The 17,747-nt window shown below is 41.3% G+C and overlaps 3 protein-coding genes across 3 annotated transcripts in view; 1 reads left to right on the top strand and 2 right to left on the bottom strand.

The window, feature by feature from the left end:
* Positions 1 to 17,747, top strand: part of LRRC38 (leucine rich repeat containing 38) — a 90,625-nt gene that overhangs the window by 31,401 nt on the left and 41,477 nt on the right. The gene's annotated exons all lie outside the window — the stretch shown is intronic.
* Positions 7,797 to 11,539, bottom strand: CFAP107 (cilia and flagella associated protein 107). The gene is made up of 4 exons (XM_049811381.1): positions 11,075 to 11,539; positions 9,930 to 10,043; positions 8,853 to 9,030; positions 7,797 to 8,238 (listed from the first exon to the last, which is right to left on the bottom strand). Exons 1-4 carry the CDS (start codon positions 11,189 to 11,191, stop codon positions 7,952 to 7,954), a joined length of 696 nt encoding a protein of 231 aa, XP_049667338.1. The 5' UTR covers positions 11,192 to 11,539; the 3' UTR covers positions 7,797 to 7,951.
* Positions 11,633 to 16,220, bottom strand: LOC126043164 (arylacetamide deacetylase-like 4). Its single transcript, XM_049811175.1, has 4 exons — positions 15,992 to 16,220; positions 13,617 to 13,833; positions 13,352 to 13,415; positions 11,633 to 12,654 (listed from the first exon to the last, which is right to left on the bottom strand). Exons 1-4 carry the CDS (start codon positions 16,157 to 16,159, stop codon positions 11,880 to 11,882), a joined length of 1,224 nt encoding a protein of 407 aa, XP_049667132.1. The 5' UTR covers positions 16,160 to 16,220; the 3' UTR covers positions 11,633 to 11,879.

Genomic DNA, 17,747 nt, shown 5'->3' with positions numbered 1-17,747 from the left:
TCCATTATTTCGGGGGTCTGGTGCCAGTGTTCAGTTTTTTAAAAGGCCATCTAAAACCTCACAGGCACTTTTGACATTTTGCCATTAACAGTCTTGGTATTTGGGGGCTTGAGAGTGCTTTGTTTGTGTTCAGATTTAAACTTCTAACACCTTAGATCTGTCACCAGTTCACTGGAAGATGCTATTTTGATTTTTCTCGTTAGCAGCTCCGAAAAAGGAAAAAAAAAATTAGCACATTTCTCATTTACTATTAATTGGAGCATATTTTTCCCTGTAGCAGTTTGCTGATTTTGAGATTTCAATGCTGCTGACCAAGGTGGATTTGCAAATAGTCCCTATAAATAGAAAATAAGGAGCTGTTTCTGTGAAATTACCAACTAGAGAAAAGACTCATTAATCAGGGAAACAGGTACAGACCAACAACCCTGCCTAACACTGATCATGTAAACACAGGCTGACAATGCTGTCTGAGCAATGAAGCGAAAGAGTTTGGTCTACGCTAACATTTTGTGGGGAGAAAGTTTAGTCAAGTGTTTAAAATATGGAACTAAGGATCAAAATGCCCGTGTTGTTTCTCCAGCTCTCCTGCTGACTAGCCGCAGGCAAATCACCTTGCCTCCTTGTAATTCAATCACTGACAAAGGGCCGGTTTCCCCCTGAAAACTGTGGGAACAACATTTCTTGGATATAGCAATGTCTTCAAAAATTAAATCACGGAGCGTGAAAGGTGAAAGTGGGCAGTGTGTAAATCACACAAATTTGTGTGACAATGCAAGTTGTTCATTTTAAAACACTGCAGGTCATTTTGAGCTGTCTTGCATCAACGTTTTTTGGAGAATTTACTATTTCCAGAAAAAAAAATACTATTCCTGAAGGAGAGCAAGACCTCTTGCTACCTTGTCTATCAGCCACGTACCATTTAACAACTACCTGTGCCAAGGTCTGCTTTTTGTGTCGATTGCATAAAATCAAGCACAGTTTACCTTCAATCCTGCTTTGACCTCGTTTCTACTGTAGTAGAAATAAAGAATGCTAACAATGGCACCTTTCCTCTCCAGGGATTTCAAAACATTTGGAAAAGCTGCATCCTCTGAACAGAGATACTACACTATTTTAAGGAACAGGGAGAAATAGTCCCCATAAGAAAGATGGGGTACTCATTTTGCGTAATTTGAAGAGGGTCTCTAGGCCACTGGGGACCTATACCAGATCACAGCTGCCAGCGGTCCTTTGGTTAGCACTCGGACTTTTGCACACCATGCAGTGAGCCTCAGTGTCCACAGATGGTCGGGGTGTCACAAATCAGAGGCTGAGAGACAGCTCCTCATAAACAATCGTTAGATGCCAGAGAACCCAAGGCACCATGGTGCAGTCTTCGGGGAGTACTAGAACAGAGCAAATTCTGCCACCTGCTGCTTTCCTGCATGTCTACAGTGCCCTTATTTTCAGTGTAGACTAAGCCTTGCTCTGCTCTAACCTGGCTGAGATTTTACTGAGCTTGTATTTACCAGTGGGATTGCTGTATTTAAGCCTAAAGCCCTTGAGAGTCTGGATTAAGTGATTTGCTTTCAATGCTTATAAGTAACAGCAGTAATGAAAAGTGTCCATGCAGTATGTAGTGATATACATGGTGAAGAATGTCCACACCTGTTTTACAAAAACAAATACTTGGATTGTGCTAAGTATATATTTAAAAGTAGAATTACTGATAACCCAAAATGTCAAGAATATTGAAGGAGAGTGGGCTGTCCAGTGAGAGCATTGACATAACTAAAGGTCCTTTCAAAGCTCAAGCATTTGAAGGAACAGAAGAAAAATGCAGACTTGCCTGTACAAACCAGTGGATTTTTATAGTGTTCCTCTAGATATCTCAAAGTGACAAGTTTAAATTAGAAAGCTGACTCTGTGGGCAGTTATCAGCAACCAGCATGTGCAAAACCGTAGTGTCTGTATCACTGTAGGTATTCAAAAGTGCTTTATTTTTAATTTTAAAAATCCAAGATTTTCTCTTTATTGGCTGCTAGGCTGAGGCACACAAGAAGCTTAGGCAATGCCTAGCCTCTAAGCCTCTTCTCCATAAGCACTTTTGTGTCTGGTACGAGTGTTCCCCACCTTGAGGTGAACTAGGGAGGACAAGGCTATAAGCTTCCATGCCAGCTGAAGCTGCTAAAGTGCCGATATAAAGGATGTCAGGGTTGCCACAGCAGAATGTAGTTGTCTGAAACTTAGGGAGACTTCAGTGGCATTCTCAGGGATTCTTAACTACCTCTCAGGCCAACCTCTGTCAAGGACAAGGGCTACCACCAGGTCAATGTTCCCTTTATATATAGTGCTAACTAAATTTAGTGTTAAATCTGCTGTGACAATTTACACCTTGTAATATTTACCTGACAGGCATCCAGACCCTCTTGTCCAAACATGCAGTTCCTTAAATTAGACACAAAATATGTCATGAGGCAGCAGCCTAAATTACATATTTACAGCACCGAAGCAGGTAAGTACATATTTATGCAGCCAATCCTGAGTTCTTATTTTAAAAAAATGGACTGGATTGTTCAATGTATTTTTTTAAATCCTGACAGAGTATTTAAACAGTCCTAGGTTTGGGAGCTCTCTGGGCCAGGGGCTGTCTTTGTATTGTCTGTTTACAACTGAGTTCTGCACAATGAGGCTGGCATCCTTAGGGGTTGTTGCAACTGAAAGAATAAAAGCATGTGACAATAAAGAGCAACTCCCTATATAATGACTGTGCCTAGAGTTTTTTTCCTTCTTAGCAAATGTTATTGCCCCAAAACAACTAGTATATTATTTATATAACAATTTCCTTATAGGTCATTGTTGAATAGAACTTGGGTCCTTCCATTCCCAGAGCAAAAGCCCCCACCACTGCAACTACAAAATTATTTCCTTTAAATGCTGCCAGGATGGAGTTCTCTACACCAACAAGCTTAGGAGCTACTTCACAGTTACATATAGAAGAATGTAATTATATTCTACAGCAGTTCTTCAATATCCCACACTTACTTCTTTGTGAAGTAGTTCCCACAAACAGCCTTTTGAACTTGCATAGATTTTAAATCATAAGAAAACAAGACCAAAAAAAATAATCAAGGGAATGTCTTCATTAGAGACAGCTCATACATGCTGCTGCATTTTTGTTGCTTATAGCTACTCTTGAAGACAAGTGGCTCCTTTGAAATGTGAACATGGAGTATAGATTAAGTAAGAGGTTTCTGCAAAGAATGTGTCGTGTTTTGGGAAGTTTATGCACTCTTTGTTTGGGTGAGTAAGCAGGGCCTAACCGCACTTAATGGTTAACTTAGTATTATTGAAATCAGTGCGACCATGCCCCTACGTGGTCCTCTATGCCACTTTTAAAAGCTGTGTGAAACAGCACTTTAAGTATTTGCTTTGTTTGATGAAAATCTTGATGGGAGCTGTAGTTTAGGCTGATGCATAATAGTATTTCTATGAGGAAAGCTGCACTGTCTAGAAAAGAAGGACCAAATATGAATTCTTTTTAAAAGCTAGTAAATTAATTTTTTTCCTGAAGTGTTACAACCCCATGTGGCAGTAAGATTATCATCATAGGTGTATTGCAAATGAAATCTGTTTAGACTGCTTAGACTTCTGGGGAAAAAAAGGTGTATCAATGGCATGGTTTTAAGATGGTGCTTTTCAAGAGCTGATCAGTTCAGCTCAGTTCAGCAAACAGTACAAAAATTTTAAAAAGGAAAAGGTTAGTTACTAATGCAATTCGATGTTTTCATCACCAATATGAAAAATACACGTTTAAATATACAACAGGCTTTGCCAGATATGCGTGCCTTGTGTAACTACCATCAAAGAAAGCTTTTTATGAGAGCAGGGTGACTCTGAATCCCAGTCCCAGGAGCTATACGTGCTTAAAGGCACTGTTCAAAGAAATCAGTGCAGTGGAATGTGCAGATTTGGAGGACAGGACTTGGCAGCCATTGTGTCCCTGTTAGGTAGCGCTCAAATTCAGACCAATGAAGCTGCTGCACCAGTTAACTGACTTGGATAGCTCTTTTTAAGCACCTTCCAAGGAATATTTATAACTTTCTGAAAGAGGCTTCCTGACCACGTGAACGTCTTGTCAACAGCCTGTTTCTCTTCTCCCTGAAACCTTGCCATTTAGTCTCTGTGACCACCCTCACTTCACAGCTGGCATCCACAGTCCCCAATTATTGACGAACTTGCCAGCCAGAATCAGTGTTCCTTGTCTGAGGCCCAACCCTGACTGAGATTCTCAGTCCAAAGAATCTGTCTTCCTGTTTGTGCAGCTCATCTAGGCTGACATCGGTCTCCTTCAAGGCAAGAAACATGCTTGCTCTGAGAGATGTGCATCAATTCTGACTATCACTTTGTCTCTTTAATGTCACAGAAGTTCAGATATGAGCCTGCTTTCATGCAATCAAGGCTGCTAGAACATTTTCATAACAGAGTTGTATCAAAACATCTATTTGCTCCATGAAAAATTGAAGAGACTGGTGCACTCTTGCTTTCCAGTCACAAGTGACTACAAGGCCCTGAGACTAAAAAAAAAGTTTCTCAAAAAAAGCTTGGATAAACCTAACACATCAGCAAAAGGTAACCCTTTGCATATTACAATGATTCCCAGGAGTCCCAAAGTGCTTGTTGTACATTAATGAATTCTGCCTTACAACATCAGAGTGTACCAGAATAAACATTACCTATACTTGTCTGATAGAAATGTACTTAAGTTCTGAACTGGATCCATATTTCAGAGCTGTCCAAGTTCAAGAGTTTCTATCACCAGGTCTGTATTTCAAGTTGATCTCTTTTCTTTGTAAGGTTATGCTATTTTCATCATTAATATCCCCTTTTCCTGAAAAGTGTACATCTTCATAGTGTAACCCAGCATTTCTGTTGTACATTTTCATTACTTGGCTGCATTTTCTATTTACTAGTAAATGGATTTCTAAGTTATTGCAAAATTTTTATTGATGACATTTCAGATTTTCTTGCATCTTCCATGGCAGCTGTAAACATCTTAATTGTTTCAGTTTTCACCTGCTCTGAAGCACAGGCAAAATGACCTCCATTTTAGTGGTTTTTATCTTGAGTAATTGTAATTGTCTTTGTAATTTCTGAAGATTCAAGGGAGTTGGGAAATGTATTTGTGTTAGACACAACAAGGCTATTTATTACTAAAGGAATCTCTAGCACAACAATATTGTAACTGATTAAACAGCATTGTTTGTCTCAGCAAGAATTAGCGTCTATAATTATAGGTGTAGGTATCCTTCATTTTTATCTGCCATTCCTACTTCAATGCACTTCTGCCAAATGCAGCATAGTACTTGGAAAAAATTGTGTATGCGCTTACCTCTACCTACTGGCAATGAAACAGATGTACAGGATCAGAACCAAGGATTATGACCTAATCAAAAGGTCTGCAAGAAAATATAAATGAGGTATTCTTGGTGTAGCCATGTGTTTGCAGCATTGCTTTCAGCAATGGCTCAACCTTACGGTTTTGGGTGGTTCTGTCTGGAATAATCTAGGTCAAGTACATTTTGTAGGAAAAAAAAGGGGAGGAAAAGCTTGAATATCAGTGCTATTCTGTCTGAAATTTTGTCTCGTAGAATGTTTGAGCAATGTGTTTGAGGTAAAGATACGTTCATTCAATTTTTGTTACTGGCTGGTTGGTGTGTGTATGTTCACCTTCACTGAACGTGGATCAAGAGATGGAGAAGCCTGGACTCTTTCTGTCATGAGTTCAGCTTGAGGCTTGAGTCACCAAAAAGCTGGCTAGATATCTGTGATGCATATTTAGTATTGCTGAAGTGAAAACAGCTAATCAGTTAAACAGTTCAAAGCAGATATTTTGCTACCGGGTATTATTAATCACAACTGACATGTCTCGTAGAGTTGTGCATTTTTCTATTTAAGAAGCTCTCTATCCAAATGCATTTCATCCAGTTAGCTGCATGCTTTGTTTGGTTCCTTTGGGCGTCGTAGTTGTATATTTTACTTGTAAATGTCTCAACAGTTGAACAGATTAGACCTGTGCTTGGGGAGCCCTGCCCAGTCAGTTTACAGATTTAGAATTAATGTTTTCCTACAAATTTCAAAGGTGGTACTTGTGCATCTCAGTAATTCCCTGTACAGCAAGCTGGTCATTTCCTTCCATATATGAGCTTTGGTTTTAGAAGCACGGTAGATAGTAACCTTAAATGTTTCATTTACTATAAATATTTAATAATTATGAATGATCGATGACCAGATTTTTAAGCAAACTGATAGAGTTGTGTGAAATGAAGACTACCTTTGTATAATTTTCTAAGCTGTATTCTAAATATTAAATGGGCTTTGTTGTGCTATTAAGATGCATGCCTGGTTGGTATTTTCATTAAAAATATTAGCACATGGGTAACAAACAGAAAAACACACTTTTTATAGTCATATTGGCACTAAAATTAATCTGGATGGACTTCCTTGTGGATACAAGAATTTCTGTATCTGCCAATTTTCATTCCATTGTAAGGCATGCCTTCTTCATGGATTATTTTAAAGATTTTTTTTTCAAGAGAATGTGTTTTTTATAACACAGGACTAATAGCTGGCTGTGTTTCAGTGACTACTTTCACCTATTTTGCTTTCCATTTTTTCTAATTCTCTTTGATCTCCCTGGGGCTTTGAAGCCCCCCAGAACCTCATATAATGCTTATCTAATTATCAGGGCTCTTGCATCTCTGAAAGATTTCATTAACAATGCTGCCTTCTGATTCATGCAACTAGTTGAGGGTCTGCGTACCTCTCCCGCAGACGTTTTTGGTTGTCTCACAGTCAGTGAAGAATGACTTTGCCAATAGGTGCCACTGTTGCTCTACACACACGCCTGAATCGTCCATGTCCTTCAGTTGAAAATCCGACCTTGAAAAAGCAAACCTAAATCACAGCGACTAAAATGTTGCAGGGGTAAAACTCTGTACAGACCATGGCCAGAGGCTTGTCCATGCCAAGACTAAAGTATATGCTTTATCTTGTTCCTAAAAATAATTTTATTATTGCTAATCTTGAGCAAAATTGTTTAAGAGATAAATATGCATTGAATTAATTCCAGATATATTTAATCTAAGCCTTTAACTTGCTGCAAGTTTATTGTTGAGCCTCAGACCAATAGCAGCTGAACCTTCCAAATATCTCCTCTGAACCAAATGTGATTTAAATACAGGAGTTGCACATCAGTGCAATAAGAATTTGGACTTCTGTCAGCATTTTTTACACAGGTCATTCACATACTTTCTCAACCAAGTAAAGGATCGGGGTGGCCTATCCAGCAGTATAAAGGCCACCTACAACTATTTCTTCTAGGTTTACTGTTTGGTAATGTAAGGTCAACTAATGTAGTTCACTTTGCAGCTTATCTACCATGAAGTGCCATTCAATATGTAAAGCCAAGGGCAATCAAGGTCTGCTTGCTTACTGCATTGGGATAAACCTTGGTTCACCTTGTCCTTAGGTATGCAGCCATTTCATAGGTTTACTTTATTCTTGGATGTTTCTGACACATTATGGAATAACACAAGTTTCTTTTCTACTCTTTCGTCAAAGAAATTATAGCAAGCTGTGTAAAAATGAAAAAAAAAAAAAGCTAAGGACAAAGCAATTAAGAGATTTATATCCTTTCAGGTTCAGTCCCATTCTGTTTTGTTTTTTTCTTCCTGCAACTGTTCATTGACCAGAAACCAATAGATGAAAATTTTGTTTCCAGTGATTTAATATCTTCTGAAATATTCCCAGCCATCTGCATGTCTGCACGTAACCCAGCAACTTGTTTTAATTAGTAGACAGCCCTCCACATTTATAACCTAATTCTCATTCGTTCTGCATGGAACAGATCACTCTTACGTACATGAGCAACAAGCTATATTAAGTAGTACTTAAGATCACCCTAAGCAGTTTACACGGAGGCGTCCCTTGCTTTTCTGTCTCTCACCAGTTGGCTGATGGCTTGCAGGTATTTCTGACCCCCTTCATAATCCAGGATTCTACTAACATTTTGGGGAAGACATCCCTGGTTGAAAGGGAAATCATGAGTTTTAGCTGGTTGTCTCAGTTGACAAGTAGCAAAAGCAGAAATTGGTGGGCTTTCATAGGAAATGGTGTAGACACTTTTTATCACTCCATCTTCTTTCTCGTGCCATTTTTTCATCAGGTGCTCAAGAAGGCCATAGTTGGTAGGTGGTTCTAAGACAAGAAATGATTAAATGTTAGAAATTATAGAATTAAATTTTGGGTTCTGGTGGTTTTACTCCACAGTTGCCACAGGGAATATTTGTACTATTTTGACAGCAGATTAAGGACAAAACAGATCTTTTTGTTCCCAGAGCATGTGTGTCTACCCTCTGGAAGGGAAAATCACTGTTAGATATCGATAGGACAGCAGTAACAGTATAAATGTAAAGAGTCCTGATTCTTCGTAGTCTCTCTGGTAGATATTAAAAAAGTTAGAAGAGCTGTACATGTCGCTTAAATTCAGAAACATAGTAATACTCCTGCTAGTTGTATCTCACAGCTCTCCTTGTTTTCAACTGGTGTCTTGCATTATTGCATAGGGGAGAGAAATCTGTTTATTGGCACTATCCTTCACTGCTTCCTGTGGTGATTAAGTATTGTTATATGGATAACATTTCCACTTTATCAATCTGAAGAATAAGCTACTGACTGGGTAAGAAAGCAGTTAAAAGTCACCACAAAATCCATTTTCAGAATTAAAACAGAAGGAGGTTCCTGGCTGTAAGTCTATATATTGACCACTGCACCATGTTCCATCTGATTGAAATAATAACGCCAAAAACTACCAAGAATGGGGAAATCTGATTTCTGAGAAATCCAGGCAAACTTGCGTCCATTCCAGCTGCAGAGGGGAGGCAGCACAGGGTTGTAACCATGTCTATTGTATTTATCATCATACTCCGATACCAAATTTCGGCTTCTTGGCTCCTCATGATGGGTAAAGAAGTGCTGCATTGGCAGGCCCTGAAATGAGAATTAAATGAGAAATGAAACCATGCTGCTTGTCTTTGAACATAGCATTCACACAGCTTAGCATGCTTTTGAGTCAGATTGTACTGCCAATGATATGACAATATTTTGTCAGTACTAACATTACTTTTACTTATAATTTAATCCCTGAAAATAAAAGCATTTGTATTTCAAGTAAAGTAGATGTCCAGTTAAATTAAGCAACTACATCTGTATGTCATGAGATCTGATTAGTCTGGTTTCAACTCATGCATCAGGGATTTGCAGATACATTTAAGAAGCCTGCAAATGAAAAGCTGATTGTCTTGTGCTGCTTAAGTGTTTCCTTGTGCACTAGCATTACATGTACTACCTTCTAACTGTCTGTCAGGAGTGACTGACAAGAATATTTGGGGGTGGAGAGGCACCTTGGAGGAAGGGACGTTCTAGCAGATGATACTTGTGGGAAAAGTATTGTTGTGAAAGATCTGGGACGCATTTAAATGCAGTTCATTCCTATGAATTGGAGGTGTGCTGGTGAAAATAATCCTCTTTTACTGGCAAGCTCATATTATAGCCCACAGAATGTCCTGAAGATGCAATACCCAGTGCTAGCTGATAGTAATGTGCAGATTTTCTTCATGTGCCCTGGTCACCCACCGAAGCAGAGACTCGGAAACAACCAGAGAGTATCAGGAAGTATGTGCTGTTTGTCTACCTCTGAAAGGCATCCTACTTTAATCAAACATATGAGGGAGCTCTGGATCCTGTAAATTTGCCACGGAGCTGCAGTGCCTTCTTTTACGTATATAGTTGTTAAAGGATATTAAATATGATTTAAGTATTAGTCAAAGATCATCATTGTTTGGAATGTTGGCACACACAGCCCCGCCTTTGAAACTTCTTTTACTTACCTCAAATTTTTCCATCATGGTTCTCCTTAGTGTTTGGTCTGGTTTGTGATCTGGGAAGCAAATGAAGTCTGTTCTGTATATGCTGCTGCCGAGTTTCCCAGTGTCTTTTATAAACTAGAGAGATACATACAACACTCAGTATAGCTAAGGCAATCTGATCGTTACAGAAGCTCTGTTCCAGTGCTGCTTTCTTCATCTATGCATTTAAAAAGCATGCACTTGGAAAGTCTGTGCTATGGTACTTTTTCTCAGATGGTAAAGTCAGCTGGCATAATCAGCCATTATAAAATTCTGGATTGATTTCTTGGTGTAAATACAAGATACTGTACAGCCCCTGAAAAATTATTCATGGTTTGGTGTTTAATACTTTCACCTGCCGTGTGAACTAGCATGTGAAAGAGGACAAACAAACTTTTGTCCCTTTGTTCCTAATTCTGCTGCAGCAGGCCAGTCTCTGCAATATTATAGTCTAGCATTTTGCTCCAGAAAAAAAAAAAAACATCTAGAGGAAGTAATTTTAGTGGAGTCAGGAGGATTTGCCCTAACAGCTCTAATATTGAACCTAACAGGCATGTTTTGACAAAGTTAAATGTCTCATGATAAAATCTTGCTCAGCCCTTAAGCAGGGCATGCAATCCATCGAGCAGCTCTCCTAGCAAAGATCCTCTTGTTTATACAAGTAAAGAAACCAATATCCAAATCATTAAAGATCCTCTGATACAAGTAATAATAAGTATTTAATTTATGGAAGGATTAGTGAAGCCTCTCTTGTATAATGTTGGTTTATATTATGAAGTTGTATATGTTGTTGTTGTTGTATAGTTAGTTGTATGCAAGTTGTATAGCAGTCTGAAGGGATTGCCATAAAAAGTGCTATAGCATTTTTAATTGGCTAATATGATGTCCGGTGTGAACCATACAATGTAACCCACGCTCAGGCATTGCTTCTGTCCTGGCTTAGAGAGAATGGCCAATCATTAACAAAATGAATGGATGCAGGCCAAGCAAGATGCTTATCCTTCTCCCTTTTATCATGCTTCTGAGATGAACCTCAATCTAGCTTATGACTGAAGTAGTATTCTACCTCCACAGCATTGGTTCTGACCCACTCTATTCCTGCTCTCACACTTCTTTCCTGATCTTACCTCTTTTCTCTCTTCCAGCCAGTTTCCAATGAGAACTTTAGCAGAGTATTTGGGTTCAATTTTCCACCAATCCTGTCCATCTTTTTGCGACGCAATCATATTTCGTCTCACCAGCATGCCCCTCCCTGGTTGTTGGAACTGTCCTTCAAGTTACATGGGTGAAAGATTACTCAGTTGTCCAGTGCTAAAACTAAGGCAGAAAAGGGCTCCACTTCTGCCTGCCTGTGTGCTGAGAAACATGGGTGATGTGTGGAACTGCTTGGCCGTAGAACCATTTCTTTGCTATCCCCATGGTGACTGTTGTTCCAGTAACCACATTCTAGGCTGCATCATATTTAGTGTTGAGCAAAACAGTGGCTCCTAACCCACTGAAGTCAGTTGGGTGTCTTTCTCTAACTGTTAAGAGTTCAGAATCAGAGCACAGAGTTATGTCTCAAAACATTGCTATAGAAGTGATGTATTCCTCTATACCAACACACCACACATACCTGCGCGACACACAGTCTCTCTTCATAGACAGACACATTTTATTTTAAACAAGTGGGGCAAACCAGGATCTCCATTCAAAATAATGTTCTTCTTTATTGACACAGCTAAAGATAAGGGCTTGCAGCATGGTACAAGCTTGTATAAGGTTTGCATATTCCACGTTCCAACTAACAGCTGGAATGAGGTTCTGATGAGCCTTGTTTATCATTGTTAATGTCTGCCCTTGATTGACTACCCATCACCTGATATTAAATATCCTAAAAAGATATTTTCCTAGGTTGAGGCATGAACAGACTCGTGGAATCTAAGATGTTTACTATAAGCTTTTTAGGAAGTTAACAACACTGTCCAATCCCCTTTTCCCAGCTGGAAATGAGAAACCGCAATAATCATATAGGCTTATGATTCCGTGGAATCCATCCTCGAGGTGGTACCAGGTCACTCGAACACCGTTGTCCTCCAATCTCTTCTTGTAAAGCAAGCCGTCATCCCTCAGCACATCATACTCACAGGTCAAGATGAAAGACTCGGGCAGCTGGTGAACAATAGCATCTTCGGCTAACAGCGGACACAGGTTGGGCTCACAGAATCTTTTCACTGTCTCATAAACTTCAGCTATAAAATCAGTGGGCCTAAGTGGCTTCACACCTCTGACTTTAAATTTTTCAGGGATGTTATCTGGACTCACCCACTTCCTGTACTTCAGCCTCATATCTGGAGGAATATGAGAGCCCTCCAAGACCTCTTGCATATGCAGCGCATCCCCATTTAAGTACTGCAAAGCAAAGAAAGCGGCACGTTCTCGGAATAAGAGAGGGACTCCTCGATTTTGATGATAAGATGGTAAATTGAAGTCCAGTGCCTGAAGGCCTGGGTAGATCAAGATCTGAGCACGTAGTTTGGGGAGGTCTGATCTACCTGCAAGGGTCTGGCTAACAGCAGCTGCTAGATTGCCCCCAGCACTGTCCCCGCAGACAATTACATTGGCGGGATCCACGCCATAGAGCTCTATATTCTTCATAAAGTGTATGGTGGCATTAAGACAGTCTTCATACGCAGCAGGGTATTTGTGTTCAGGAGCTAAACGATACCTAGTACACAGAAAGAGACAAATGTAAGAGAAGGAAATGTCATTAGTATTAATCAGGAAATGGTATCCTATGCTGTCTTAAAGCACTATAATTTAGGGGTATTTTTCCTCTAGGTTAGGATATTCATTACCTCCTAAGCAGGCATTCCTCAGTTAGTGATTGTGGATAAGCTGTAAATTGTGTATTCAGTCACAAGGACTCAGTAAAGTAGGATTGTCTTCTGGTTAAGAGTCTGACTGAGACTTTGTACATTTCTTAGTCATGCTGAAAACTCCCTGTGTATTCTTGACAAGATAATTTAATAATTTTGTGCCTCTGCTTCCCATGTGTAAAATGGGAGTAATACTGTGTGATTATTCTCTCTTTTTCTATAAATCACAATTCTTTGGAGCATCATGTAATAACATGTTCATATGTTCAGCACAAGGAAGACTTTTTTTACTTAAGTTTTTGATGGGCTTTTATAGATTTTCTTAGTGTGCCAAATATTTCCATTTGGGTCTTTTTGAGTATATCAGGGCATGAACAGTTAAGAGCTATGAAATCTCCATTAACACTCTTTGTCTCCTTATGGACTTCACTGAATTCTTTAGAAATATCTCTGCAAAAAAGAACATCTCCAAAACCAGTGCAGCTTTTCTGTGGCACTACAGCAACAATAATCTCCAAACAACAGAACTGGGTAGGGTTCACTTACTGAACAGATACAACTACCGATTCACTTTCTCTGGATATGTAGCGGCATACTTTTTCATAGGTATCTGGAAAAGAAATATTTTCATTAGTGGTTTGCTATTGCCCTGATCTTTGAGATAGCTAAGGAATGTTCATTCCAGAAAGGCAGGTATTTGTCTTCAGACCTCCTCCCAAATCACATGCTGAAACCTCCTCTTATTTCAGTTTTATAAAACGATGAGAATGTTCTTTCTACATTACTATTATTCCTCCAGCAAATATCTTACCAAGACTTCCAAATACCCAGCCTCCTCCGTGAAAGAAGATGATACCTCTCCTTCGCCCATCAGAGGTAGCTTTAGGCTGATAAACCCTCACAGGTACTTTGTTAAACTGCAAATCCTGGATGAAGAGCTTTGGATCCACCCCTAGTTTCCGTCCCTGTCGCACGTATCGGCCAAAAGTGATTTGACTGCAAAGTCCAGTCTTCTCCAAAATCTTTCCCTGTTAAAGGTAAAAGAAATTAAGGCTTCTTTAAAAGTCTTGAGTTAGCTGAGGTATAAAAACTCTGCGTCATACTTACATTGAACTGTGTTTGAGGGAAATTTTAAAGAAACACAGAGCTTACAAAAAAAAAAAAAAAAGTGGTAATGTTGTAAAATATAAATATGCTAAAGGAGATATAATAATAACAGCACAAGTAGTTAGAGTAACTACCGTGAGGACCGTTCATAGAGGAGGATAATGGCTATGCAAGCGTTTCCCAAAGACTCTCTGAATGGTTTCCTCTATACTGAGTACTGATAGGTGAGTTCGTTCTAATAGGTTGTTTAGTCCTTGGTTTTTGCCTTAATAAACCAGTGGAAAACAGTGAGGAAAAGTAACTTCACAGATGGTTTTCTTGATAGGAATGCCCAGTCCTAAGAAAGAAAAGAAAGTCCTAAGTCTCCTAAGAGACATCCCAGGATAGAGTCAGAAAGCAGCATTTGTTTTAAGGTTGCCTAGGTTAGTTTTACGAAGAAGGAGAAGTTCTACTTTTATCATACCAGCTGGAATCTGAAGAATCAGACTGAAAAATCTAGGCTTCACACACAGCGATGTGACCCCTGTTGTCCGATAAAAATAAAGCTCTCTGATTCGAGAAAACCAATTTTCCCATGTTCTCACACCCTACAGATTGTAAAAAATTTACCTCCATTGCTCAAATCCAGTGTCATTCTAATAACACATCAGAAATTTTATATAGGCCATCCAAATTGGCTGTCTTGGAGTATACATTTTAATTGTCAGTAGTGTCCTGTGCACACTTTGTGCTCATCCTTGTTTCATTTATACTTGATAACAACAATGAAATGTCATATATAGAAACACCAATATAAGCTTTAATGGTTCTTCATTGCATAAGCTAATATTCCTGAATTAGATCATAAAACTCAGTGAATTTGCAAACCTTAAGTGCTGAGTTGTGTTGTGCAAGTTAGTTACTGCTTTTTATTTGCACAACAGATTTACCGAGCAAAATCAAGAAGCTTCCTTTCCCAATGCTCTTGCAGTGATCTTGCAAGCTAGAATATAAATCTGATGTAGTAAATGAGCAAACAAGAAGTTGGGAACCAAATTAATGGAATTAAACAAATAGACTGTTACAGTTGCATTACTAAACAAGATCCCAATTTTAAATGCCCAATGCGGGTCTGTCTTTATCCATTCCTTTGCTGTCATGAGCTAGTGGGATCCAGGAGAGCTAGGTAGCTTTGCCAGTAAATTTCAAGAGGATGTCAACGGCGTAAGAAACTGTGTGGAGGAAAACAAACAAGGTCTGCGTGATAGCAAACGCGACGTTGTGGCTAAAGGAGTGAAGGAGAAAACTGAAGATTTAAAAAAATTAAAAGATACGGCAAGTGACAGAGGAAGCGTTTAGGAGAGCTCTAATGCTGTTTATGCAATGCTGTAAAAGGGAGCCCAGGGATTAAGTAAAGCAGCCCTAACCGGATTTTGTACCATAAACGTCAACCATGGCAGGAGCAGTTGAAGGGCTGTAGTTTTCTTTGTGCAAGGTGACTTCGCCTAAAGCTGAGGGCAGTTATCAGCCAAAACACCAGCTCAGCTCTGAATTCGACACTTAAATCAGCACCGCCGTTTGGCAATCTCTGCTAACAAGCCCTAGCATGCTACTTCTGAACGGGAAATGGGTTTTGCCCACGACGGGAGCAGCGAGCGGCCTGATTGAGGGTGCTCCCCCGCAGCACTCTCCCCACGATGTGGAGCCGCAAGCATCACATGAGGGCGGCAGGGGCATGCGGATCTTAATCCAGGCTCTTTTTTTTTTTTTTTTTTTTCTTTCTTTTTTTTTTTTTGCTTGGTTGGTTTTGTTGAGGTTGGGGGTTTTCTTCCTTCCTAGCGCAGTCCGTGGGCCGGGGCTCGCCGGGGCCGGCCCGGGTTTCACGCAACCCGCTGGCGGGCGGCGGCTGCCCACCCTCGCCGCGGGGGACCCCGGCCCGGGCGGCTGCGGCGTGTGGGGGGGGGGGGGTGTGGTGTGTGGACCTGCGAAACCCTGTAGCCTCCCCAGCCCGCTCCCCATCATCCACCCCCCGCCGGCTCGGGTGGAAACACTCCCCCGCCCCCCGAAACGATGAGCGCGGCGTTGCGGGGCGCGACTCACCAGGGCGGCCGTGCTGAGCAGGACGGCCAGGACCAGGCGCAGCTTGGCGGGCTGATTCACCCCGGGCGGGATGTCGTAGCTGGGGAGGCCGAGGAGGACCGTGGCCAGCGCCAGCGCCAGCGCCGCCAGGGGCAGGAGCAGCAGCAGCAGCGCGGGCAGCAGCGCCATGGCCCGGCGGCGGCCCCGCGGGGCTCCCCGGCCCGCGGCGGGGCCCGGCAGCGGCCGCCCGCCCGCCCCCCCCCCCCTCGGCGCCGCGACCGCGGCCCGGGCCGGCGGCGTCACGGTCCGTTTGTGACAGCTCTGCAAAGCCGCCGCCGAGGTCATGGTGCGGGCGGCCAGCGAGCACCGGGGGGGAGGCCGCGCTGCCGGCTTGAGGCGCGGTGTAATCTCGGTTCAAGGAGGCAGTGCGTGACCTGCGCGGGCAGCCTCGGGGGCGCTCGGGGCAGGCGCTCGGAGAGAGCCTGGCGTTCGGGCTGCGGGGCCGGTACAGCCGTTTCGGGAGAGCCGGACAACCTGCAGCGGGCTGCAGGGCACCTGCCTTCCTGACGGATTCACCTCCAGGTCGTTTGTCCTTAAGGTTAGGGATTCTTTGTCTAACGGCAGCCTGCAGGAAGCTAAAGGAAGGGCGGCATTTGCACTGTGAAATCTAAGCGGAAGACAGCGTTTGTTTCTGGAAAAAATTCTGATTTCCTGTCGTGGGATTTTTTTTTTTTTTTTTTTTTTTTTCTCGTTAGGATTTTCATTTCCTCAGTCTTACTGCTTTGAGTAGGCTCACTACTGTTTTTCCTTGCTTTCATCAGCAGGGTATAATGAAGCATCATGTCGAGGAATACACTGCCTTGCTCTGCAAGGAAAACTCAAAACATGGAGAAACATCACAGCACAAATTCTAAAAAAATAATGCTGGGGAGCCAGTCTCTGAAAGAACATGAAAGCATTTTGGTTCATATCTTCTCGCTCTTTAAGCTAAACCTTCCAGTATACATAGATCAAGAGCACAGTTCACTGACCCTTACTGTCTTTCTAAAACCTGATAGAAGTGTTCCCTCTCAACCAGTATCTCTCACCTTGAGCTTCAGTGGGCACAATGGAGACATCCCAAAATTAAATAGGAGGTTGTAGAGCTATAGTTATTTCAAAATCAGGGCAGCCCTTACTTGCCTCCAGCAAGGTGTCCCCAATTAACTTGGGCCTTGTACTACTGCTCTTGCGGACGTGGTTCTGCCATGCCCTCTGAGTGTACGTCCAATCTCCCACTGAGACCTTGATCTCTGCCTGTTTTTCCAGAGCTTTCCTCTGACTCTTCCCTCCAGCTCACTATGTACCTAACTGGTAGTTTCTAGCTAAATAAAGTTGTGCTTTGGAACTTACCAAATGGACATCACAAAGATCCCGACTGTAATTCACAGGAGCTATTTCATCCAAATTATTCCACAGACATTATTTACAGAGATGTAAATGATCTGGTAATTAAATAGAAGGAATCAATCAGATGCTGATTTGAAAGAAAAGGGATTGAAACACAGCACGTGGAAAATATTTAAACTGTAAAGACTGAACTGTCAATAGTCTCATGAGGACAAAGACCAGTGTTCAGACAGTACTTGAAGTTCATTAATATCAAAATTGGTATGTTACACATCAAAGGGTATAAAATTTTTGCTGACAAGTACTACCTGAGGTTTGGAAGCCTAAACGGAGACATTAGTGGGAGAAGCATAAAGAGGGAAAGTTGGTTTTACAGGCCTTTTATGAA

Source organism: Accipiter gentilis, chromosome 1, assembly GCF_929443795.1.
Source record: "Accipiter gentilis chromosome 1, bAccGen1.1, whole genome shotgun sequence".
Lineage (NCBI taxonomy): Eukaryota > Metazoa > Chordata > Aves > Accipitriformes > Accipitridae > Astur > Astur gentilis.
Note: the sequence above shows the minus strand (reverse complement) of the source record. Positions and strands in the feature narration are given on the sequence as shown.

Bases quoted from the DNA above. Each gene is read 5' to 3' on its own strand.
- CFAP107 (XM_049811381.1), bottom strand. From the start codon at position 11,191: ATGCTGGTGAGACGAAATATGATTGCGTCGCAAAAAGATGGACAGGAT. The intron at 10,044-11,074 runs GTAAGATCAGGA...GTATCTCTCTAG, and splicing joins GGCTGGAAGAGAGAAAAGAG to TTTATAAAAGACACTGGGAA. The intron at 9,031-9,929 runs GTAAGTAAAAGA...TTCTCATTTCAG, and splicing joins CCATGATGGAAAAATTTGAG to GGCCTGCCAATGCAGCACTT.
- LOC126043164 (XM_049811175.1), bottom strand. From the start codon at position 16,159: ATGGCGCTGCTGCCCGCGCTGCTGCTGCTGCTCCTGCCCCTGGCGGCG. The intron at 13,834-15,991 runs GTGAGTCGCGCC...TACCTTTAACAG, and splicing joins TGCTCAGCACGGCCGCCCTG to GGAAAGATTTTGGAGAAGAC. The intron at 13,416-13,616 runs GTAAGATATTTG...TTTCTTTTCCAG, and splicing joins CTGGGTATTTGGAAGTCTTG to ATACCTATGAAAAAGTATGC.